The 26,777-nt window shown below is 41.0% G+C and overlaps 1 protein-coding gene across 1 annotated transcript; it reads left to right on the top strand.

Annotated features, from left to right (window-relative positions):
• card14 (caspase recruitment domain family, member 14) lies at positions 1–24,354 on the top strand. The gene is made up of 20 exons (XM_034131217.1): positions 1–297; positions 1,057–1,194; positions 1,283–1,608; positions 8,393–8,518; positions 8,656–8,775; positions 9,685–9,810; positions 12,183–12,332; positions 12,419–12,553; positions 13,390–13,490; positions 13,896–13,951; positions 14,153–14,213; positions 15,242–15,458; positions 15,918–16,044; positions 16,802–17,042; positions 17,199–17,262; positions 18,649–18,769; positions 18,956–19,120; positions 20,234–20,352; positions 21,658–21,773; positions 23,449–24,354. Exons 1-20 carry the CDS (start codon positions 84–86, stop codon positions 23,654–23,656), a joined length of 2,931 nt encoding a protein of 976 aa, XP_033987108.1. The 5' UTR covers positions 1–83; the 3' UTR covers positions 23,657–24,354.
• Positions 24,355–26,777: the final 2,423 nt, after the last annotated feature.

Here is a 26,777-nt window from a genome sequence, read left to right on the forward strand (position 1 = left end):
CCTTTGCAGCTCAGGGTGTGTGTTCGCTCCGTTTGCTCTAGCGGGCTACCCTCTATCTGTCAAACACAAATAACACACTCAGAATGGCAGGGGAGTGTGTTCCTGAGGGTCCCAACCTAGGGGAGATGGGCGAAGAGGAACTGTGGGAACTGATTAATGACAACCGCCACCGGATCTCCCTGGGGGTGAAGCCGGGCATCTTGATCCCTTACCTGAGGCAGGCCAGGGTGCTCACAGAGATGGACGAGGATGAGATTGTGTCGTGCCACAACCTTACCAACCGCAGCATGAGAACCAGTGAGATTTATGACTTGCTCGTCTTGGATTTGAAACAAAGTTAATAATCTGCCATAGGGGTTACAGAAGACATAATATGTCTCAGTTTGTAGGTAACAAGTGGATTGTTTACGTCCTGTTTGTTTACACTGACTGCTTAGTGTGTTGACTCCAAGAGATAGAGGCAGTTCCAGTCACACTTTCGGACACATTTATTTGCTTTAAGTATTTGCTTTCATGTTTGTCTTCTTGCTTAGTTTTATTATTATTAATATTGTTATATATGTTTTTTACTGTGATTATTGTAAATAAAACATGGTTTTGATGCGATACAAAACGATGATATATAATTGTCAGATCAAGTCTGAAATCTTTACTGCATCACAGCAGCTCCACCTTAAACATAACATACAATCACTAAGGACAGTATGTTCAAAAACATTTAATGTACATTTAATAATAATAATAATAGATTTATTTTGTTAGCGCTTTTACAGGTGCTCAAAGACGCTTTATAGATATAGTGAAAAGAAAAGATTTGACTGCATTGAATTAACTAGTGCACAATAGAGGGCTTCACTCTCCCCTTATTAAATGATGGGACCCTGTATCTCCTCTTTGATGATAACAAATCAGTTAGATTTATTTTTCTTTGGGCAGTAATAACATTTTTTTTATTTTACTTCTGTAGTGACACTTGGGGAAATACTTATGTTTGGATGAAGTCTACTGCTTTGAAGGTGAGGGATGATACTGTATCTAACATTAACATTATTCCAGGCCATATGCTGGACCTCCTGAGGACCCAGGGCAGGAATGGTGCTGTTGCCTTGCTGGAGAGCCTGATGATCCACTACCCCCCCCTGTACACCCAAGTCACTGGACGCAAACCCAGCACTGAGCCTTCAAGATTCAGTGGTCTGTAGCTTTAAGTGTTCCTGCGTTTTAAGGCAATATTTGTCTCTTTGTTTTTACTTGCTTTTGACTGGTGTTGCTCTCCTGGCAGGCCTGATAAAGTACTCAGAGCTGACGGAGTATCTGGTCAGAGCAGTCACGGGGATGCAGAAGGAGCTCCAGCAGGCGCGTTACGAGGCGAGCAAGAAGAGCGCTCTCTGTGCCTCCCTGGAGCTGGAGGTCAGGCAGATCATGGAGCATGAGGAGAAGTCCAGATGCCTTCAGTCTGAAAACCAACGCATACGGAGGCAGCTGTGTTCTTTGCAGCATGAAATCACCAAGATGAAGGATGAAAAGTGTGACATGTATGTGCGATACACAGCAGCTATCGAGGATAAATCAGCTGTGAACATGCGCCTCCACGACCTCAACATACAGGTCAGTGATAAACTTTCTCACCCTAAATACTTATAATATGTTTCTCCTCCCTGAAAAACAAAGCTGTGATCTCAGGGGAAAGTGCTAAAAATGTCAGGGCTAAAGAACTTCAATCTGCTTAATGTCAATTTAGAAGCTTATACTAAATATGCCTCGGGAGCCACTTGTGAAATGTGTTTCAGGTCTCTTGAGTGATGAGTCATTTTGGTTTTGGCTCGGGGACTACAATCTTTTAGCAGTTGTATTTTTGGAGTGTGCGGGAGTGTTTTAAGAGCCAGGATCTCTCAGCCTGTGTGACATATATGTTGACCGTTGTATTTAAGTCTTCTGACTTTTTTTGGACTTGGACCGAATCACAGACACAGCCCTTTAATGATTGCTCGGTATGACATGATGAGTGCCATGACAGAGCAGAGATCAGCACTGTACGCACAGATGTGATACTGTACATGGAGGCAGGGGTTTTGTTTTTGTTATGGCATTTTGGTTTTAACTTAGCAATATTTTGTGCTGATTCAATGATTTGATTACAAAATAATTGACCATGCTTATGAGTTTCAAACATTTCAATTTTTGAAAGATAATGAAGCTTCAAAAATGATAGTTTTGAATACATTTGACACTCTAAGCGATGAATAAATATATAAAAACAAATGTTGTTAAAGACCTCTGGAAAAGATTGGTAAATAAAAACATTTTTTAGCCTAGATTTATTAGAACATTTGAAATAGATCACAACAGAACAGAGGGGTTATGAAAAGTCCAATATAAATATACTAGTATTCATACATATTTTCTCTCCTGTGTCTATGACCTTTATTTCTTATGAAAGAAACGGGAAGAAAAAAGGAAATATGTTTTTGTTTTCCAGGTGAATTCCTTTTCTAAGGGACTTTTGCACATTTTTGAAACAGGTGAAAAACAAGTTTGCACCCCTCCCCTTTAATTATGCTTCTCACCTGGATGTTCCCCTTTCCTTCTATTGTTTATTTTAAGACCCTTCCTATTTGTTTGTTGTGACATATGACATCCGATTATTGCTGAAATGGGTGCAGTCATACTTTTTTAAATGAATCATTCTGTCTCTCCATATGCATACCTGTATAACATCACTTGCACACACACAATGAAGCAACCTTTTTTTTAGTAAGTACAGAGAGAAATTAAAACTCACTACGAACAAATCATGAATCATTTTGGTCCTATTCAGAACATGGAGTAAATAGGCTTGTTTGAGACAAGCGAGACCTGCGCAGACCTGCGCAATTGCGATCAACGTCTTGCTAGTGCTGCATGATGGTTAGTCATTTTGTCCGACTATGGCTGCGTTTCACTTCTCTTATTTTTCATTTCCTCGCTCCTCGGTCTCGGTCTCACCGGAAGTTGATTTGTCTGCGCCATCTTGAGTAGCGTCCCAATGGCCTTATTTCTGCCGGAGGACCGAGGAGCGAGGAGCGAGGAGCGATAATGGAGGAGCTATAATCGAGGAACCACCAGACCATCCTTCGATGAAATCCTCAGACACTCGCCCCGCCCCCTTACTGTGTATCGCTCACTGATTGGACGATGCAGCGCATGCACTGATCTGATGCTTCTTGACATGAGAGCAGTTTCCCAGCGGAGTGAAGAAAACACATGAAACTCACGGGACTCACTCCTCAGTTTATACCGTGTTTTGTTTCAATTAATGTATCATTTAGTTACAAATATGTGATATATCTGAACAACAAAGTGCTCAAAAATTATTTTATTCATTTATTGGAAACATTTTCATGATCGCTTTTTTCGTTTTACATTTTCATTTATTGTCATTTCCATTCAGTCAGTCATTAAGTGCTATTTAAAATGTTAATTTGCTACATATCCAAACAAACAAACAAAGTGTGCAATCCAATTAATGTTAATCTAACTGAGTTTTGATAGATAACATATCTCTTTTTCTTCTCAATTATTTTATGTCTATTGTGCACTCTAATCAATATTAATCCAACTAATGTTCGTTTATACATTTTAAGAATGGCGTTTATCTTTTTTGAGAATGTGTTCTTCTTGATTTTATTTATTTGGGTCTACAACAGATGATACAAATGTTTGTGTCAGTAAATGTGTACTAACAGAGGCGGGGGTGTGTGTGAAGAGCTGGTTGCTGTCAGACGATCAGCTGTGCAGCGTCATCACAAACGGACGTCGCTTCACGTGACCCTCTGGAGGAAAGGATGTCCCATTGCTCTTAAAAACTCATTTCCCTGCTTCTCGTGGTTTCCTTGCGTCTCTCCATGCTTCCCTGGTGGGAGGGACTAGTCGCAGGGAAACGACGCAAGTGAGGGACGCAAGGAATCCATTTAACCGAAGTGAAACGCAGCCTTGCTCAGGAGGCTCGCCTACATGAGACGTTGAAATCTCGCGGGACAAAGACGCCCGCAGACTTGAGAGCGAGGCGCGGCGAGGCGGCGCAGTTTCTCTCCACGGGCTGCGGAAGCGAAATGCTTGATGGGAAACGACTCGCTGGTATCTCGAGCTGAGCGCTCATTGGTGGTTTTTACCCCGTGCTGGTGATGAAACTCTCCATTGGCTCGGCAAAAGTTTGTTGTTGTTTTGTGTCAGTTTTACGTCGCCACTTCCATTCACATTTTTCATCATTGTTCCACAATGTTTATCATCATGACATTAATATCTATATATTTTATACTATACTTGCACTGCTTACCGTTTTCATACTTTATATATCTTAGCATATTCATATCCCTCACTGTGTATTCATCATTCAATTCATTCTATATTTTATTCTGTAGATTGTGTACATTACTTTTCACTTTACTGCTTTTTGCACTCCTGGTTAGAAGCTAAACTGCATTTCGTTGTCTCAGTACCTGTAATCTGTGCAATAACAATAAAGTTGAATCTAATCTTGAGCAGGAACAAATGTATTTACTTAGTACATATCTGACATTAACGATTAAACACATTTGTGCATGAAGAGAGAAAATTGCTCTGTCATAGGCCTACTTGGTCAGGCTACAAGGAAGTGGAGAGGAAAATATCACAAACAGAATACTACAGGATTGCTGGGAATATACAAAGTTCCAGGGGCATGGGTTTGGCTGGACAAGTAAGGAGAGAACGAGGACATATGGAGTGGAGACCATAAAGTTTGCCAAAGCAAGCCCATTTAGCAGTGTTCCCCAATGGCTTTTCCCAGAAGCTAACATAGATTGTGAGTATCATAGAAAGGAAAAAAGAGTGGCAAATAAATGAAGTGGGAATTAAAACGAGTATGTACCTGAACGAAAAGTATTACAATTACCTCAAAATGTATACAGATGGATCTAAGAAGCAAGAATGTGTGGGGATAGGCGTGTATATACCAGAATTCAAAATATCAATCTCAAAACGAGTGTCACATAACTTATCAGTTTATACAGCAGAAATACTAGCAGCAATTATTGGGCTACAATAGGTTGAAGAAGTCAGATAAGGTGGTGATATGCACAGACTCACTATCTGCTTTGAAAAGCATACAGTCGACAATAACTGTTAGAGAAGATTTCATTATTGAACTTAACCACTGCTTATTGAGACTTCAGAGGAGGGGAATAGATGTGCAGTTATGCTGGGTACCTGCACATGAGGGGGTTCAAGGGTTCAAGGTTCAAGGTTCAAGGTTCTTTATTGTCAATCTGACATAGCTACAGAGTAATTATGCAGTTGAAAATCTTATGTCACAGGCTTCTCCAACAATGCAACATAATAACATAACATAATAACAATAAGAGCAAGAGCAATACAAAAATAGTAATAGTTATAAAAATGAAATAAAGTTATGATGTGGAATAGTGCAGTATGAGTCTATATACAAGTTATTGGAATGATATATATATATTAGGTATTAGATACATACTACTGAGTAGCAGTTGAATGTTTGATGTTGTTTCAACAGTTCAATTGTTTAACAGTCTCACTGCCCGCGGGAAGAAACTGTCTCCGAATCTTCTTGTCCTTGCCCGGATGCTGCGGTAACGTCTGCCAGACGGCAACAGAAAGAACAGTTTGTGGCTGGGGTGATGGGGGTCTTTGATAATCCGTAGTGATTTCTTCCTGAGCCGCTGGGAGTAAAGGTCCTCCATGGATGGCAGCTCCGTCCTGGTGATGTGCTGTGCAGTTTTCACCACCCTCTGTAAAGCCTTACGATCGAGGTCGGTGCAGCTGCCGTACCAGGCCGTCATGCTGCCAGTCAGGATACTCTCTATCGTGCACCTGTAGAAGTTGCAGAGTATCCTGGAATCCATTTTGAACCTCCTCAGCCTGCGGAGGAAGAAGAGCCGCTGTCGAGCTTTCTTGGTGATGGTGGTGGTGTGAAGAGACCATGTCAGGTCCTCAGTGATGTGGACCCCAAGGAACCTGAAGCTTTTGACTCTCTCCACCGTAGTCCCATTGATGGCGATGGGGGCGTGTCCCTCTCCCTGCTGCTTCCTGTAATCCACAATCAGCTCCTTTGTTTTGCTGATGTTGAGATGGAGGTTGTTCTCCTGGCACCAAGATGTCAGGTTTTCGACCTCCTCTCTGTACGCCGTCTCGTCATCGTCTGTGATCTGGCCGATGACGGTCGTGTCATCAGCAAACTTCACGATGGTGTTGGAGCTGTGTGTGGCCACGCAGTCGTGGGTGAACAGGGAGTAGAGGAGAGGGCTGAGCACGCAGCCTTGAGGGGTACCGGTGTTAAGAATCAGGGTGGAGGATGTGATGTTTCCCACCCGCACTGCCTGGGGTCTGCCCGTCAGGAAGTTCAGGATCCAGTCGCAGAGGGCGCTGTTGAGCCCGAGGTCTCTGAGCTTGATGGCCAGCTTGGAGGGCACAATGGTGTTGAATGCTGAACTGTAGTCAATGAACAGCATTCTCACATATGTGTTCCTGTTCTTCGGGTCCAGGTGTGAGAGGGCAGTGTGGAGGGTGAGGGCTATGGCGTCGTCTGTGGACCTGTTTGCTCTGTAGGCAAACTGCAGGGGGTCCAGAGATTCAGGGAGGGAGGAGGTGATGAATAATTTGACTAACCGCTCAAAGCACTTCATTATGATGGAGGTGAGTGCTACTGGGCGGTAGTCGTTGGGGCAGGTGATGATTGTCTTTTTGGGGACAGGAATGATGGTGGAGTGTTTAAGACATGTGGGGACTACAGACTGCAGCAGGGACCTGTTGAAGATGTCTGTGAACACCTCTGCCAGCTGAACTGCACACACCCTGAGAACACGGCCAGGGATGCCATCAGGTCCAGGAGCCTTGTGTGGGTTAACCCTTTTAAAGGATTTACACACATCTGCCCTATTTAAAACAAAAGGGCAGTGTAGCTCCTGGTCCCTCTGTACCTCCACAGCCTGGCTGCTCTCAAAGCGTGCAAAAAAACTGTTTAGCTCATCTGGGAGAGATGCGCACGCAGACACTCCCGCAGCACCCCCCGCTGCTCCTTTGTAGTCAGTCATTGTCCTTAGTCCCGCCCACATATTCCTAGTGTTACAGCCTTTGAAGTCAGATTCCACCTTCTCTTTGTACTGTCTCTTTGCATTTTTTATTGCTCTCCGGAGATCAATGAGCATGCTGATAAATTAGCAAAAGATGCGTTACAGAAGGAAATAGCAATACCAGTTTCACTTGGAAAAGGAGAAGGAAAAGCAATAATTAAGAAGGGTATGGAAATATGGCAGAAAAGGTGGGAGGAAGATCAGAAAGGGAGGAGATACCACAAGTTACAGAGATCAATCATAACAAAGATCTATACAGAAAGGAACAGACGGGAGGAGATCATCATCACTAGACTCAGACTGGATCATACAGGATTAAACGGCACAATGTTTATAATGGTAAAAAGCGAAGTTGAAGAATGCAGGGGGTGTGGAGTGAAAGAAAATGTGGAACACATCATATTACACTGCAACATGTACAAAACAGAGAGGGAAAAACTAAGAGACAGGGTCAGAGAGGCAGGAAGGGAGTGGAGCCTGATGGGGACACTGGGGACAGAAGGTGAGGGGGTAAGAGCTACCAGGAAGGCCATTCTTAAATATTTGAATGAAACGGGATTGATTGGAAGAATTTAAAACAACGTAAATACATGGTATAATTCCACAAGTGGTGATAGGATGATATGGTGATACACACTCTTGTACAGTAGGTGGCGGTATGCACCTTAAAGTTGTTTGCAATCCGCCAAAAACCGAGAGAAGAAGAAGAAGTTGATTCCGAGCTGTCCGACTTCAGGCGAGCTTTTTGAGACCTCCCCCGGCTGCAATCGGCTATTCTCGTCTACTTTCGAGGCGAGCCGCAGCTCGTCTCAAACAAGCCTAATGTCTGAGCCTCTTGTGGCCAATATTAGTATTACAACAAAATGCAAAAAAATAGACCTGCCAAAACATTTTTAGCACCGGTTTACCAGATTATTAATTTGTTGCTAGGACCATGGAAAGGTCCTGGAAGCTCTTTATTTTTCACCCATTTTTTTTTATCATAATTTGCCAAAATCACTAAATGTGTCATATCTACACACAAATGCACAAACTGTTCAGGAGATTACATGTTTTGTATTGAAAAACCCTGCACTCTGTATTGAGCAAATGTTTAGGGCCAGCTCTGTTATCAAAATGAAAAGCCATTTATTAAGCAAAAATGCCAATGATCAGTTTCTTTCCAGATTTGCTGCTTTTCTCTTCTCTATGATTTTGATTGAATACCTTGTGACTGTCAATCAATTTGTTTAAACATGTAAATAAGCACTGTTGTTCTGGTGTTGTTGCAGATGTACCAGCTGCAGACTGAGCTGCTGAAGGCACAAACAGAGAATGCGTTCCAGAAGACTCCACAGCTGCAGGAGGAACTCAGGAGTCTGCGCTGCCAGCTATTGAAGGCGGAAAAACTGGACCCAGTGAGAAGAATCACTTAATCATTCTGTGTTATATGCTCATTCATGTGGAGTATCCTCGTTCAGACATAATCTTTACACAGTGAAAGTGTGAATATCCACTTGTGTCTCAGTCTTTCATCTTATCTTGTTCTCCGCAGGCGCGTCAGGACATCCTGGCCCAGGATCTGGCCGAGGCCATCGACAGCCAGGTGGAACTGGCAGAGCAGCTCCGGTGTTACAGACAGGAGAATGAACAGCTGCTCTCGGAAAAGCGTGGGGTGTGTGTTTATGTTTTTCTGTGTCATCATCGATCAGGACATTTCATGTAAATTCAGCAAAACAGCTACTGTGTGATGAAAGATGACATTCCAGATGATTTTCCTACTCCTACACAGTCCCATGACGGGAAGAAGCCAGAGGAAAACTTCTGTTTTTAACTCTAAACATGGGCATTGTAAAGAGTGCTGCAGGAATGTTTTCTAAGATCCGGAAATTAGTTAAGCTTAAGAAAATTATCCCATTATGTTCTATGACATTAATTATGTCAATTAATAACCGATTTGGGAATTTCCAGAGCTTCTATGTGTTTTAAAAACGGCGTTTGCAACAAGGGGCTAAATGAGACATCATCACACCAAACATTAGCTACCTTTAGCTTAGCAGGCTATTGTGTAGCTCATTTATAGCATAGTGATAGCTTTTAGCTTCTGGCGTTTTCATACACACTTCAAAAATCATGTTTGAAATACTGTTTGTGGAGATTATCCTGCTGAACAAATCCTATTGCTATTTTGGCTCAGCTTGTTTGGCTAATTAATTCAGATCTGATGAGAACATTCTTCTTACAGTTAAAATATAAAGGTAAAAATACCAAGATCAAAATGGTGTTATTTAAGAAATGTGGTGTTGAATGGGATAACAAGTGAATGTATGACAGTTTCTGGTATAAATAACAAACTGAATGCATACCTTTCACTAACAGGTGACCAAATCAAATGAACCATTACCTTGGCTAAAATTTGAAAACTGTTGGAAACATTTGGGTTGACCTAGGTATACAACTCAACAAAATATATAACACAGGTCCACTAATTTAAAAAAAAAAAGTTACATATTATGTCTTTAAATGGTTATACGATATACCACCAATATTTACATGAGTTCACATAATGTGTTTATTTGTGTAGCTGTTGGGCCAGAAGGAGGGCCTGAGCCTCCAGGTGACGCAGCTGACCCTGGACTGCGCCATGCACCAGCAGAAGAGCACCGTGATCCAGAACCAGATGAAAGAGCTGCAGGCAGAGAGAGACCAGGTGAGGAACTGACAACAATCTCATCTGTCCTGTCTTTCATCAATTATTTTATTTCTGTTTGCCCTGCAGTCTAGGATTCTATTTTTAGGCTTAGTTGGAACTGATCTTGCATTGCATCACACTGTTTGTTTTTCCTGTTGAAATGTCAACCGGTCGAGTGTGAGCAGTTTGAGACGATAGAATATCAGCTCTCTTACTTATTCTACCTCTAACTCTCTGTTCCGAATAAGATATTTTTCTAAAATGTAAGTGGATATTATTCATGTGAGGGCATTCTTTGGACATGTGTTCAACAAATTCAGGATATCTGATCTGGGGCTAACACCTGCCCTATCTGTTGGCTGTGCTAGTAGTAGTTACATGTTCCAAAAAGAGAGCACCTGCATCTGTCAGGAAGGAGAAACACATACATTATTAACATTATGAAGGAACAGGTATTTGGATATGTGCACATATCGTAATGCAAACTGTTCAAAGAAGCAGGTGATAGGAATGAAACAGGGTGGTCACAATAGCCGTAACATTTGAGACAAACAATAAGTAGGACAATAATAATAATAATGACTTGCATTGGGAAAGAGACGTTTGTAAATCAGCTTTTATTTCGTTCTTTTGGCTAACTCAAGTACCCAGAACGAACACTTGAAACCCCATTTATTCATTCTATTAGGGTCTAAAGTTGTAAAATGCGCTGGAAGCCAAAATAGAGTTATTTTTCCCTACTCCATTCAATTGCATTTATTATGTTACGTTAAAGCCATTCACTTGAAATCATTTCAATAGAAATGTATAGTCATCTCAAAGCAAGTTTATTTTTAACACTCACAACAATGAAATAAAACATCCACCCACACACATCCACTGTCAGGTGTTCACAGAGCTGCCAGCTGTTCCACTGGAGCTGTGCAGAAAGCAACAGCACACTGACAGCTCAGGGGTGTGATGGGTGAATCATGCCTGCTGTAAGATGTGTGACGCACAGCATCTGCATGTGACTAAGGGGTTGGCATGCCTTGTGTGTCCTGCCTCTCGCTCTTAAAGTTATCTATTTTTTTAATCCATTAATGACAGGAAAATCCAAATTCCTACATTTGAAAACCAGGCAGGAAACACTTAAGGGGACAGTTCACCCCATGAATCAAGTATACATGTTATTCCTCATAGAGCGACTTATCAGTGTAGAAAGTCGTAGTGTTATTAGAGTTGTTTAGGTATCAGCTGTAGAGATTTCTGCCCTCCCTATCATATATTGGAACTAGATTGCACTCAGCGTGTGTGGTGCTCAAACCGCCAAAATAATACATCTGAAGACACATGACACATGAAGAAATCTCCATTGACTTTCGATGATCCACATATTGTAATGAGCAGTAACTATTGCAGGAACTATTTTCTTTGTACTGAACTGTCCATGATAAGATGCACCTGTTCTTGATTTTTGGAAAGAGACTTTGCTGTTGAGTTTTTAAAATGTATATTTTTGGTGACTTGAACATCACAAGCCGAGTGACATCTAATTAGATTGATAGCAAATGCAACACAGTGTGGAGTAAAACGTGTTTTTTATTTATTTTCATTAAATCATTCATCACCAATCACATTGGTTATGTAACGTACAGTTCTATCATGCATTATTACACAAGAATACATGTCTCAAACGTGGTTGCTGCTCCAAGTTTTCTCTCATGTATTGTTCTTGAGTTGATATGTTCACAAGAATGTGTCGAACGCTATAAAGCTACCAGCCACAGACGCCACACTGACGACATCCTGCATGCCTCTGTGGCAGCCAGAGACTGTAATACTGCTTCATCCAGACAATACCTGATTGAGTGATGTGCATATCAACGTTTTGAGTTACGGTTGGCGTACACTTGGTCTGAGTGCGTTTATCTGCACGAATAAGAAATAAGGCGTTCTTTGTACAGTCAATTCTGTGTCATTTAGGTATTGTGATGGAAACTTCTGAAGCAATGGAGACGAAACTCAGAGAGACACGGGAAGAGCAGGAACTTTGATGGCAAACACTGACGGTTTATTTGGAGCTTCGGCCGGAGAATTCAGAAGGCATGTCGTGTGCCATGAGGTGACACAGCGGTGGCCAAACCAATTCTGAAGATCTCTACCCCAGACCCCTGTATTTAGCTGGTTCTGAGAGAATAATCAACATGCTGCATAACAAGATAAAACAGGCAAAGCACAATAACACCTCTATCAGCTGACGCCAACAGGCAGGAACAGGGAGACAAAACACCGGGAGCACAGGGTTGCAGGCCTGTGAAGTACAAACTGATCAAATGGGTCAAAGTTATGGGCCTAGGAAAATATTTCCCCAACAGGTATGTCAAGTTGAATGTTTCCTGTGCTTTTAGGCGTACGTGTTCCGAGATGAAGCCCAGGTCATGATCGCCCGCACCCTGGCTGAGAAGGACGCCCTGAGGTGTCAGCAGGTGGAGCTCCAGGAGCGCGTCTTCAGCCTGAAGGCCACCGGCAGCGCCACGGGGCGCCGGCAGAGTTCTGATGTGATTCACCACTCAAGCACATTTCAGCACGCATAAACACACAGCATACAGACATGATTATGCTAATCTCTGTGCTCTTGTTAAAGGATTTGGACATGGATTGGGAGAGCCCGAGATCCAGCTTTGAAGCATCCCCATGCCTGCCCAGAATGCCCACCAGACGCAAACTCTGCCGCATGGACGCAGTCAATCCACTGTCAACCAGTTTCTGCAACTCAGAGGTGTGTGTGAGAGTGTGAAGTATTTTTCTCTTGTTTTATTTTCTGTCAAATTCATGTACAGATCCTTGTGTTAAGAGATCAGGCTGGAAGTTGTCTACATGCTTGATATTGTCAACAAATACCATTTAATAGCAAAACCACCAATGAATTGATCTTACCAACAAGAATTGTGTGTAAGTCTTATATCTCTTATTGCCAAAGAGCTCAATCGTCCCTTTAATATGATCAACATATCCAAATCATCCCCTCAAATACACTAATGTTTCATTTCTGAGTCACAACAAATAACAGACAACAGGAAGGAAACAAATTCGTTTTTTCCAACTATAATTTTCACCCATTTTTCAAAGAGACCCTATTTTGCTTTTGGGCAAAACGCCTTAATGGGAATACTGTTTGCTTCCATAACAAAACAACATCACTATGTAACGCTTCTATTGGCTAAAATAAGCATAATATGTCCTCGTCAAAGATTAACATTTGTAGTATCAACCGAAGTGCTTGGGGCTTTTATTCTATCTTTCTTTTCAGGTGATGAATTGAAAAAATCATGTTGATTTTGGAACTGAAGCTTAGGTATCACTTTTGTGCCAATATTGAAATGTGTTAGTGCTATTGTGGGTCAAAATAAATACATGGGAGCCAGAGGATTTTTGATCATATTTCAGATAATTTTCTAGATTTTTACTCAAGTGTGTGAGTTTTTTTCTTTTAATCCCAGAAATTCAGATTTATTCATTTGTAATATCTTTTTTTGTTGATGCTTTCAACAAACCAGTATATTAAATGACTGTTAAAATCATTTTTATTATATTCTAATGTCTATTTTTGTATAGTGTGAAGATGCTGCAGCGAGTAGTGTCCGATCCCGAAACGCAGAGCCCCCCAGCCCCGAGTCCCTCCGCAGAAGAGTGGAAGCTCTATATGCAGACAGCAGGTGTGTGTTTCCACGTTCATCTACACTATTATTATATTGATTGAGCTCGTGCTTTAATTTGAAAAGACGTTATGAGTTCCAGCCGGCGAGGCTTTTGGCATGACACCCAGCAGGAAGAATGAAGTAAAGTTGTTATTGACCACTGCATACCTTTCTGTTACCATGACGGCATCCAGCTTCAGGTGGATTATCAATTTACGATTAATCTTTGTCGTCATAGGAATATAAATATTCCAACTCACTAAACCAATCTGTGGGTTATAGCGTGACAGATCATTATCTTGTGCTTAGCATGAAAGCGGGCTCAGTATAAAGAATGAAATTCATCAGTGTATTATGCCTGAAAGTTCAAACTGAAATCATTCTGATAAATGTGTTCATGTAGCTTTTTCTTCTCTCTTGCAGCTTGGACACACTGGACAATGAATCCATATTGGACGACTTTGTGTTTATCCCTCACGGTATGAAAAACTTTTTTGGCTAAGTGACTGTCTGTGTGTGGGGGGGTGCTGGTTTGCTGTTGTTTGGCAGCACTGTCATTAGCTTTTGTTCAATGTTGGACCTGTGCCAGGGCTGTAAAGTGACACACTAACTCACATGCACATTATTCCTGGGGAAACAACCGTGATGGCAAATGATTCAACAGCCTCTCTTTTGTTTAGTGGAGAGTGCAGACATGCAGAGACACAGGCGTTCCTCTTCCCAAGGCTCCAGCGCCGGCAGGTGAGGACCAACATTGCTATAAATAAACCGTTTCATATTACTAAGCATTTTTGTGTAGAACAGAAAGCAGTCTACTTGAATTACTGGCAAATGGTTTAAATACATTTAAATATTTGCTAATTCACTTATACTGTTATATCTAAATGTTAAAATACATACAGTAATGTAAATAAAAAATGCGTTGACCATCACAAATGGCCATTCAATAAGTATCACCATGGCAATAATACAAAATGAATGGTTTACTTTTATAGCTGATGTTCCCTCGAATGCAGTGACACAAAATAATAGCTCTTTAAATGAAAAAGTAATTTGGTAGTATATCCCTGAGTCAGTCAAAGAAATATGAGCCTTAAAGTGAATACATTAGAATACATTTTGGTAGCTGACAGTCACATCACACATATTAACAACCCAGTTTATTATTTCTCAATTTGGCGTGTTTTGTTTTATTTCTTGTTTATTTGGAAAGGTGGTCCTTAGAAGTGGGCTTTAAGTAAAGGTTGAGAATGCCTGATATATACTGTAAGATCTCATATAGTGCATACAGAGCACAAAGAGGGGAAGGGACTTGTTTATATTTCATCCATCACACTAGATTTGATTTTCAATAATAACCGTGTGCTGACCCTCACATTTAAAGGTATGGTCAGCAATTCTCATCCCAAACACTTTTTTCAAATCAGCAAATACATCCTCGAGAAAACAAAATATACAGCCCTGGCTTTGTAAACTGAAAACATACAAAGTGGCTCGGAGCGTCCATGGGAAAGGCCTTTGGTGTATAAATGGAAAGGCAGTGGGAGCTAGAGGGACCATACATCTTGAGGGGGGTATAGGTTTAGGTGTTGAGGTCAAGTAACAATACAACACACTGGGTATAGGTTTGTAGGCTGTATCATTTGAAATGATTTTCTCTGTTCTCAGTGAGAAGTAAAATGTTTCCATACCATTGATGTCACTTTTAATAATTAAAATGTTTTTTTTATGTTCTAAACTTTCCTCCTCTCCTTCTTTCTCCTCACCAGCCTATGTAAAACCCTAGCCCCTCCCTTCCTGATGCGCTCTCGTCCAAAAGCAATTCGGATTAACGGCCGCGTTCTCAGCATCTCCCTCCAGGGAGACGCGCTGCTCAGCCAGCTGGCAGTGGTGGGAGGGAATAAGACCGGAGTGTTTGTGCACCAGGTGACAGAGGGAACCGCTGCCCATACTGTGGGCATCAGCCCCGGGGCACAGATAGTGGAGGTGGGTTTAAATATGTTTCTAAACACATCATTTTGCCTAGAAGACATCTACGGAAGCCCAAGAAGACACATGATCCACTTTTTGGTTTTGATCCAAGTCGTTTTTTTTCTCTTGTGCTAAAGACTGAAGTATATGTAAAAAGAAGTTGATCTAATTTGCACCAATCTGCTGTCAGCTCAGACATAAATATGCCATTACTTACTGAATTGCATGACGATATATAAAATAAACTTTGTAAAACTATCTTGGCAAATCTTAGTTTTTTCAGCCACATTTTTTTGCACCTGTTCCACAGATGAAAAAAATATTAAGGAACGATTAGAGAAAGATTATCCTGGCAAATCTTCTTTTCACCTGTTCTTACGTCATAAACAAAGGAGAGAAAACGATTTAGATTAGATTCAGAACACTGATCACCATTGGCTTCCGTACATTTCTCACATAACTGTTATTGTGCAGGTGAAGTACGAGCAGAACCAGAAGGCTCTGAGGATGGTGCTGGAAGATTCCACTTTAGAGGAAGCCATGTGGGCTCTTGGCCAGGTCACAGGCCTCTGTCACCTCTCCCTCCGGCCCAGGCAAGATGGTACGTCTCATCATAAATCCATAGTATCTCAATCCAAGCAACCAAAAGAATATCATAATAGACTACATTTCCCATGTCATATCCAAATACCTGCTTCTTCATGCTTTGCCCTTTACATTTTCAAAAAGAAAATGTGCCTTTGCCTACAAACATACACACACAAGAGCAAAATCATACAGCTTGACTTCATTTTTTCAAATCACAGTGACTGTATCTTGGCTCTAGCAGGAAGTGAAGTTTATGGTTCTGCTGTTATGAAGCCTTCAGGAAGCAGATTGTTTCTCTTGAAATTAGATTGATGTCCAGCTGCCATGTGACAAATCTCATCTATCTGTGACTTGTTGAAGTAGAACCAGGATATAACTGCTATTATTGGCCTGCTGTTTTTATGAGGTGTGCCTTATTACATCACTTTTATACTCATGCTTTCATATTGACTGGAGACAAGTGAGGTCAGGGCCGCCCCTCCCTACAGGCCGATCACGCAGACTGCGTGGGGCCTCACCTCGCGGAGGGGGCCTCAGCTTGCGGAGGGTGCATTATTTTGCGGAGGGTGCTTCATTTTCCGTAGGGAGCCTCATCTGAAGCGCGAATGCGGCGCACCTACAGTGTAAGCGCGCCACAGTTTCACCGCTGCGAGGCTCCACTAGGACCCCACCTTGGTGGAATGAGTCTTCCACTGAAGCGACTCCTGTGTCTGATCAGTACGCCAAATATACAGTGTCTGTAGTTACAGTGTCTTCCTCTGTCTGTTTAGACTATGAGGCTCTGCTGCAGCCGCTGCAGGGCGGTGAGATGTCATCCGGAGACTCCTTCTACGTACGGGTCAATATGTCTCTCCCTGCGGGCCCTAACGGAGCTCTGGCCGTGTCCTGCAACGACATCCTTCATGTGACCAACACAAGACCCGCCGGCACTGAGGACTCATGGAGAGCCAGCCTGGTTCACCCCTGCCAGCTGCTGGACCTTCAGAGCGGAAATGTACCCCACTATTACAGGTCAGTAAAATGATGTGGAATATGGAAATGTTTGGACGATTCTTGTCAAACATACAGTAGATGGGGTTAGAATCATCAAAATATGTCAAAGTTAAAAATAAATCTCCACTCACACTGCTTTAAACTGCACATTCTAATGATTTTCTGATTGCGCAGGGCACAGCGACTTCTGATTCGTGCGATTGAAGACATGAGCTTTCAAACAAAGAAGTCCCTAAAGGTAAAAGTATTCCAAAATACTGCCACACCTTGTTCTAATACAGAATATCACTGTAATAACTCATGGGACAACCACTTCTCACTCCCAGCATCTTAGTCAGTGGCCCTATGCATCACTATAACCCTCAACGTAACCCTCTGACGTCAGTGTTGTTCCTGCAGGGCTGCCTGTATGGGATGTAGTATTTCTGACTAGAGTTCAAGTGGAAGTCAGGTCATGCAGGGTGAGAAAGTCTGCATAGAGACGAGGTTGGGGTGGATGGAAGGGGACAAACAAACAGAGGATTTGCACAGAAGAACGAAGTTGATGTCCTAAATGAAACCAAAACCTAGCAACTTAATTGAAGTGACATAAAGTAGCTACATAGTATACTGTACTTATTTCTAATGTACTTGTTGAGTTACTATGTTAACAAAGGCACTTGTTACACTCAAACATGATCCTTTTCTAATCCTAACCAAGTAGTTACAAAACTCATTTCACTCAAGTGACTTACATAATGTTATTTACATGTTGAAGTAAGGGCTGGGAGAGCAAAAAAACATATATCAGGATATTTCTGATCCAATATTTCAATATGTTTTTGGGACGATAATGTACCGTTGACTGTGGGTGCTTGCATAAATGTTTTTTTAAATTTTTGATGAAAAAGAATCACTAATGACTCTGACCTAGTGGTGCATAATAGAACAGATAAAACAGTCTTGTAAGTTTAGAAAATAACACCCATTGTAGCTTTCAAAACCAGGAAAAGATAAGATGAATGATATTACGTGAACTAATCATTGGAGGCTGGTAAGACGATATCTATTCTAATATTACAGGTGCATAAATTAGAATATAGTGGAAAAGTTCATTCATTTCAGTCCTTCTATTTAGAAAGTGAAACTCATATTATTTAGATTCATTACACACAAATTAAATGATTTCAAGCCTTTATTTGTTTAATCTTGATGATTGCGGCTTACAGCTAATGCAGCTAATGCACACTGCAATAATGCAGTTATTCATCCAAAAGGAGGTGAGTGCATGCACATGACACATACTTTTCAGAAGGTCGACATTTCTGTATTAAACCTTCTTTTTATTAGTCTTTTGTAATATTCAAATGTTGAGATTTCATTAGCTGTATGCTGTAATCATCAAGATTAAAACAAATAAACACATGAAATACTGAAATTAATTAACTTTTCCACAATATTCTAATGTATTAAGATGCAACTGTATACCAATATACTGCCCCACCCTAATGTAATACTATTTGACTACCCTGCACATACATCTCTCTCAATGGGTTAGGGTTAGCCAGGTACCAATTGCAGTAAAAAGTGACGCCATGTGACTAGTCGGGAGTGAAAACTTGAATATTTTCCTCTGCTGCATCAGGCTGGGCGTCTGGTGGCCGAGAGTAAGCAGAAGGCGGTGAGGATTGTGGGCACCATGCGCCAGGGCAGGAACCCCCTGTGGGTCAGTGTGGAGGAGGAGCAGCCCAAGAGCACCGAGTCAGGTACAGCCTGCAGCAGCACACACTAACTATGTTCAACTTAATATATCTGATCTAACCTAATTACATTTGTTGACATAATTAAAGTCAACGTTTCAGTTTTTTCAGTGCAGTCACAAAAGGATATTATCTTTCTTTAAAGCTTTTTACATCTGCTGTTTGATATTCATTGAATTTCTTTTTTTGTAGGCGATACATCTGCACCCAAATGCTGTCTGACCCTCATGCCCTACAGCCTGGTCACCCCCCACTTCCCCCCCGTCTGCAGGCCCGTCCTGCTGCTGCCCTCCATCCTGGGACACATCCTGGACAAGAAGCTGGCAGACTGGCAGGGCTTCCAGCTCTGTGAGCCTGGTAAGAAATACTGTGCTATTAGGGAACCATGTCATGTTATATTTCACATCTGTGTCCGCTGGAGCGAGACGCATCTTTAGATGGAGAGGAGGGAGGCAGTTTCGTTTGCTGCTCTGTTTGACTTGACAGGTCATGTTTGTCTGTTGCTGCTAACCAGGAAGGAAATACACTTTGTAAACCCATAGTAATACAAATGATGGAGGCTATCAAATGTTTGCCCAGTTTCCTGCAACGATAAGGTGTAATTAAAGTTTATTTGTCTTTGTGGGAATATCTTTATCTTTATGGACTGGCAGGGGTGTCAAACTCAAGGCCCGGGGGCCAAATCTGGCCCGTGACTTCATTTCATGTGGCCCCACAAGAGCTTGCAAAGAATATAATATGTTTATTATACGGTTACATGCCGATTTACAGAAGCACGTTGCCCATAAATTACATGTCCCACAATGCATCTCAAATTGAACTTTTTCTCAGAATCTGACTTTTTTTTCAAAATTTCACGAATTATTTTCAAAATTTCTTGCTTTTCTTTTTAAATCATATTGTGACATTCTCACTGAAGAGACTTGCAATTGTTTGCCCTAGACTTCTGCTTTCAGACGTAGTTAATTATGAAGTTATTACCCTATCCGATAATAATCCAATGCAGAGGCAATGATGTAATATAATACATTATTTTATATATATTAAATATTTATATATGTCTTTTTATATAGTCTTATATATAAAACTGGCCCTTTGAGTGCAACCATGATGCTAATGTGGCCCGAGTTGAAATTGAGTTTGACACCCCTGGACTAGTGTATTCGAAAGAAAGAAATACAAGACATGCAGATGAAAAAAACTGGCACTGCCAATAGATTACATTTATGTTGAATCATTTTCTGAATTTACACTTTCATGGAATTCTCATAAAGCTTGTAAAATGTATGAAATTATAAAACTAGTTAGAATTCTGAACTGCAACTGTTTGGAATAATTGATCAACATGTACGACGGAATTATAAAGCCAATTTTATATTACAGAAAATAGCATTAAGAACATACATTTACATAGATGTAATGCCTAACCTCCCTGACCCCCCTCTCACCCCCCCTCACACCGCTCTACAGAGGTGCTGAGCTCCAGTGAGCACGCAGCCCGGCTGCAGAGGTCTGAGATCCTGGAGGAGTGTGAGCAGGGGAGAAACTGCTGCTACACGCTGCAGAGCGTGGAGAAAGTCATGAAGAAGGTCAGAAAACTCAACACACAAACAAATCATCTTATATTTCAAATCTCTCATTGGAGGCTGGTCAAATCCATGGATCAGTCCATTTCATTTAAATGGACTGATCCATGGATTTAAAACAGTGAAAATAAATCTTAAAACATTTCCACACAGGTGGGGCTCTATGGATGACGCTGTTGTATCACTGCTTTAGTCCAGACTTTATTCCATAACCTTGATAAATATGCAGCATCACACATATGTTACATACACACCATGTTCCGATCATTCATTCAGGCTTCTACAAAGTACCCACACACACCTCTACACTGGTCTGTTATAACTCCATATACTGAAAAAGTATATTAATATGAAAAGAATATTACGTTTCAGGATCACGTTTTCTTCATTATGAAACAAACGCTGTTGGATCACATGTTAAGATATCATTTTAAATATAACTCAGTGTTTCCCATACATTGATTTATTTGTGGCGGGCCGCCACAATTAAATATCGTCCGCCACAAATGGATCTCTTTTTTTGGTTGTCTAATCATTAGACCCACCTCACTATCCATTAGACTCTAATGGATAGTGAGGTGGGCTGATGATCGGAAGGTTGCGAGTTCAAATCCTGCCTGGAACACCACCACTAGTGTGCCCTTGAGTAAGGCACTTAGCCCTCAGTTACTCCAGGGAGAATGTCCCTGAAATAGGTCATTGTAAGTTGCTTTGGAATAAGGCGTCTGCTAAATGCCTAAATTGTAAATTGTAAATTATATTTTTGGGAGAATAAACCCCACAGATCCTCAACTCCGGTGTGTCTCATTCATTAACAACGCAACACAGAGTAACAAAAACATTGTCCGCTAGCCATGAACTCGCATGTATTTTCTTATTTGATGGGGGGGTGGATGCGTGGGCCACCCAAATAGGTTAAGGGGCCTTTGGCTTTTCTTGCCGGGGGGGGGGGGTGCGGTGCGGTGCCCCCACAAATAGAAACAAATTCTGTGGGAAACACTATATAAAAAATATAATATAATTATGACAGAAAAGGGTTACATTGGTGAGGCACATTTACCTTAAACTGCTCAAACTGAAGTATTTTATTATTATGTTTCTATCATAATTTCTCTAATTAACTGTTTAAAAAAACACTATCTGCCTCTGGCTTTAGATTTGCCATGAAAAGTAAAAACAAGGATTAAATCATTTCAGACATCTTTACATATTATGCCTTAAATATATTTAATGTAATAGCAATCCTGCGTATTCAAAAATCCTCTTTATAACCCCTCTTCCATATGTCCGTCCCCCCTCTTCTCACAGGGGATTCACTGTGTGCTGCCGTTGGGGCTGGACTGCGTGCGTCGGCTGCGCCGGGCTGAGATCTTCCCCATCATCATCTTCATCGGCCAGACTGCACGTAGTGCACGCAAACTGAGGTAAATCTTTCTCCTTCTTCATAGAAATTCTAAAAGAGTTCACCACAGTGCTCTCTGAAATCACATTTAGACAATCACGATAAGCCGGACAATGTTTACATAGTTTAAACTTGATCTCAACACTGATACGTTTCTATGTTCTGAAGGGTGAGTACAAATTACAACACATATATTTACTTTGATCAGTTATTCCCATGATCCCTTTGGCCGCAGATTTGGTTTGCTCTCTTAATAGACAACAGATATTACACTTTACATGACATATTACATATATCAATACTGTGGATAATACCCGCAGGAGCAATTTAGGGTGAAGAGTCTTGTCCTAGGACACAACGGCATGATGAGTGCAGTGGCAGTCAAGGTGGGATTGTTCCGCCGCTCCCCTGATCTGAGGAGCAGCGCACTTATGCTCCACTTAAAGCTGTAGTGACTTGTCAATTGGCACATGCTGCTCTATCGTCTATTTTACCCTGAGTTTACCCTAGTTTACAAAGTGAACATTAATTCCTGAATAAGACTTGATTTAGATTGAAAGCATAAACCTAGGAACTTTACAAAAGTAAAGAAATGTGTACTGATCTAATAAATCTAGCAATAAGTAAGGTCATTTTCTCATAGACCTCAATACAATCTGGGTTCTTTTTGCAAAAGTCAACTCCTGCTGGCTATTAGATGTTGCCACTTGAGAGTATTAGCCTCCAAATGTCTACATCATCAGTTTGTGAAGTTCAGTGTATACCAGTACAGTAGATACATCCATCGACAATGATCCTACTTTTTCCTGAACGATGTTTAATCCTTTCAACTAACAGCTCAAAGTTCCAACCTTGTGTTGTGGGCTAAATAAGCAATAACATGAGAACAGCATGTCGTTTTCCCACTGAAGTTAAGACAACACAAACGTTCCTTCTTTGTCTGCAATGTGTTCTGGTCCATTGAGGCTGCTGCCAATGGAAAAACTGATACTCTGCTTTACGTCAAGAGTGAAACCTGATTCCTCTGATCAGGAGGGACTGATAATAAACCTGATGTTAAATGTTGATCTTCTAAAGAACTTTCTCCCCTTAAACTCAATCGTAGCCGATAATAAATATACAGATTTATTACACTGCTTCGATGAATACATGATTCTGATTGGTCATTTTGGACATTCTGCAGCCTGCATTTCTCAGTAGCAGTACGCAGTACGCTGCAAAGGACACTGATCATACAGTAGAACCACGTCCTTTCATATCAATGCTCAAAAAGAAGTCTTGTGAATGTAACAATCTGAGCTGGTTAGAGGTTAAACATTGATTTACATTGGGAAGGAGACTACTGTAAATCAGCAGATCATATTTTTTCACATAAATCAACTTCACACAACGAATACTTGAATGGCCTTCATTTAAATGTGTACAATGGGCTAAAAGTAGTAGGCGAGGCTCTTGGAAAACATAAGTGCGCATGCTCTATGGGCGCAATGGATGCGGAAGATCCCCAGGAGATTCAGGCCATTTTGGTTTCCTGCACCACTGAGCATCTTTCATATAAGAACAGGGCCCTGCCTCCAACGCTGCACCCAGTTCTGTTCATTAATGGAAAATAATGGTCTGCATATGGAATTTGCCAACAAACAATATGATCTTTTTTGTTTTTTTATTAATTTTGTTAATTCCTCCTACACTTCCAGGTCAAAGCTGCAGCGCCACAACCAGTCAGAAGAGAGTCTGCTGGCGTGTTCGAGGAGCGAGGAGCCACTGCTGGACAAGCTGCCCTGCCTGTATCACAGCGTGGCCCCTGACTCCTGGTGTGACCAGGCCTCCCTGCTGAGCAGCCTGCGCACCGTCATCTGGGAGGAGCAGAAGAAGATCGTCTGGGTGGAGCCCGACCTGTGGTGAAGCACAGGATACAACAGAAAAGAAACCTAGAAAATAGGAAAAGTACAGTATAGGAATTTGTGATAATATCTTAGGGCTTGTTAAGAATATATTTAGCTTTACAATCAATATTTTTGTAAACATGAGTATGTATCTATGATACTTATAAGTGGGTGAAAGGCTGACTCTCATACAGTGCAATCTTCTGTACTTTTAAAGTGTATGAAGCTGTATCGTTATATTTACCATAACCAGAAACATGTTCTACTCTGTGTTGCCTCCTTTTTGGAGGCATTTGTTTAATGGAAACAGGTTACCAGTAAAACACAAACATACTGTAATGACTTGTATGCACTTTATCTCTACAATATGTTGTAGTAGATCATTTCCCACTAGGAGGGATTCTCTTTTAATGCCTGGGATCTGTCATCTCTTGTCTTTGAATATTTTAATAGTATGAGACAGGATTCTTGTAAGGAAGAAAAAATGCTGAATTGTAAAATGACTTCTATTGTTACACAATACTTTGCCTTTGAGTGGCCCACAAAGGCAGGTTTCACGGTTGAGATTGTATACTGTAAGTTTTCATGAATAGTTTATGACATCTCTGAATTTGTGTGGAAGTTTTGTTTGCAGATTCTCCAGGCCTAATGGTTTCTTTAGTGTTTGTTCCCACATGTCTCACTGTAGGCCTACTCATTAAATAAGATGTATCATTATTTAATAGTTTGTCTTCATTTCAGTGAATTCAACATTTCATGTATTAAACATGGTTTTACATTTCCTTATTTTTCTTTTGAACTAGTTATACAAGATGTGTTCAGCTGATGGACATTTGAAAGGCAGTGTGTGTGCTTTCCAAATTAGCCTATGGTTTTTATTTTCTCAAACTATCTCATCTGGACTTAGTTTAGACTTTAACAAGGAGAGACACACAACTCATAATGTAGAAAGAACGTTTCTATAATGGCAGGTGCATAAGTTAACAACATTTGATATTTGATTAGACATCATCAGGCATATGTTTAGCATAACGTAAACGGAGATCTCGAAGCTCGTGCGTAAGCTGGGTAGGCTCGCGCCACCCTGCCTCGCGAGAGTTCAGTCCCATTAGTAGTTGCGCCACCACAAGAGGGAAACGTTTGGCCTTTTTTAATTTTCACGAGAAAAACTTCCAGTAGGCCATTTACAAAATAGTTTGTTTCTTTATTGACAATTTTCATACACTACCCGGGGGGGTCTCACCCGCGGGAACTGCAGACAGGTACGTGCTGCTAGCTTAATTGCTGCTGTGTAAACGTCTTTCAAGTGAATTTGAGGAAGGGACTAAATAATGTGAGCTAACTGTAACTCAATGCCATACAACTAATATGTTTCCCTCACTCAGTAGGCCTACAGCTCAGAAGGGGACATTTTGCTCTCAGGCCTCAAGTCAAACCTCTGCTTTACAACGTAGGCCTGTACATTTCGTGTAACGTTTAATTGAGTAGGCTACAGTCTCACAACGTTGGATGTTGAGGAGCAACTGTTAATAACACAAACATAACTTTCAGCTTATAATTTAAATGTTGAATGTTAAATTAACTGAATAATTTTAAATATAGGCTACTGTTTGAATTATTATTTTCACAGAAGTAGCCATATGTCATGTCATTGCTAGGTTAACACCAGTGCAATTAATCAATGTATACTATTAACACTTAATTGTGGTTACGTTGTTATTATTGTGTAACAGCCATTCTCGTAGCCAGCATGCACTTTACCAGTGCCCTAACCCACCTTAATGGAACGGGGCCATTAATAACACCTGCGTTTACCCTGCAACGGCATGTCAACGTGGCTGCGGTAAGAAAGGCCCATACACATTAGTTTAGTTGTTTGTTTGATATCAAATCATGTCCATATTTCTTGAACAGCTTATACAGTATGCAGCACTTATTTTACAATATCCAAAATGAGGTTATATTTAAGTTTGAAGTAGGACTTGACACTTAGGAATGCTAACAGGGTTTGTCAATGGCCATGACTTTATTCAACGTTTTAAAAGTTATAGAATATAAGTACACAACAATGGTTAAAAAAAGTAGCAGCACTATAAAAAAGACAGTTAACAGATAAAAGTAAAGCAGTAACAGCCAGTAATAACAGTAATACCTGTATTTTCACATAACAATTATTGCACTTATTTTTTTTTTATTTCACACGTTCTTTATATGACAAGTGTTGGAGGTATTTGAGGCATGTAATTGTTTGTATTAAACAAAAAGGTATCGTTTACACCATGAAAGGATTATTGTCAATTTGCAAATGACAAAACTAACAAGTCATTGGTTAGATTTACGAATCCTGTAAGTATGCTTTATATTCAAGTGGTAACCTGTGCTGGAAAGAATTAGCAAAAGAATCCGAGGCGCGTTCACACCGCAGTACTTTTCCCACTTTAGTTCCGATATAGTTCCGACTTGTAATCTGTTACAGTTCCCATTTACCGATTGAGGAGTATTTTTCTAGCTAAAATAGCTACCATGACCATTAGCGTCCACAGGGGGGAGGCAGAGAGAAATGAATGTGTGTTGGAGGGAGTTGGGAGAAGAAAACATGGTTCCTACTGAGAGAGGAAGAGCAGGGAGGGATGAGAGGGGACACTTTGGTTTCTGACTGTAATGCTGTTTTGTTGGCTGTTGACCAGTTTTTGATTTGACTGCCTGTGTGTACTAGCCAGCAGAAAACAAGGATAATCAATGCTCCCCACATACGCCCCTTCTCAACCCTTTTATTTATCTGGTGGTGATTATTGACTGGATCTGAAGGATTTTTTCTAAGACTTCCACTGAATCAATTTCCTCTCTTGGAAGACATTTTTGGCTCCATCAGGGTCCAGAACCCTAAACCCTCCCTCCTGTTGCTGGGAAACCACTCCAGTGATTTGTGTGTTGTTAGAGTGCATTATAGACACTGACATGGAGGGAGAGAAAGAGAGAGAAACCTTGGCTCAAATAGGGGAAAGAAAGAGGGAGAGGAAGAGAGGGGTGGGGGTTGAAGAATAAAAATGATTACATGCACATCTTCTGTGGCTCCCATTCGCTTTCTTGTACTGTCTCTCTCACAAACACACACACATACACGCAGCAATGTAGGGCTT

The sequence above is a fragment of the Trematomus bernacchii genome, unplaced genomic scaffold, assembly GCF_902827165.1.
Source record: "Trematomus bernacchii unplaced genomic scaffold, fTreBer1.1, whole genome shotgun sequence".
Lineage (NCBI taxonomy): Eukaryota > Metazoa > Chordata > Actinopteri > Perciformes > Nototheniidae > Trematomus > Trematomus bernacchii.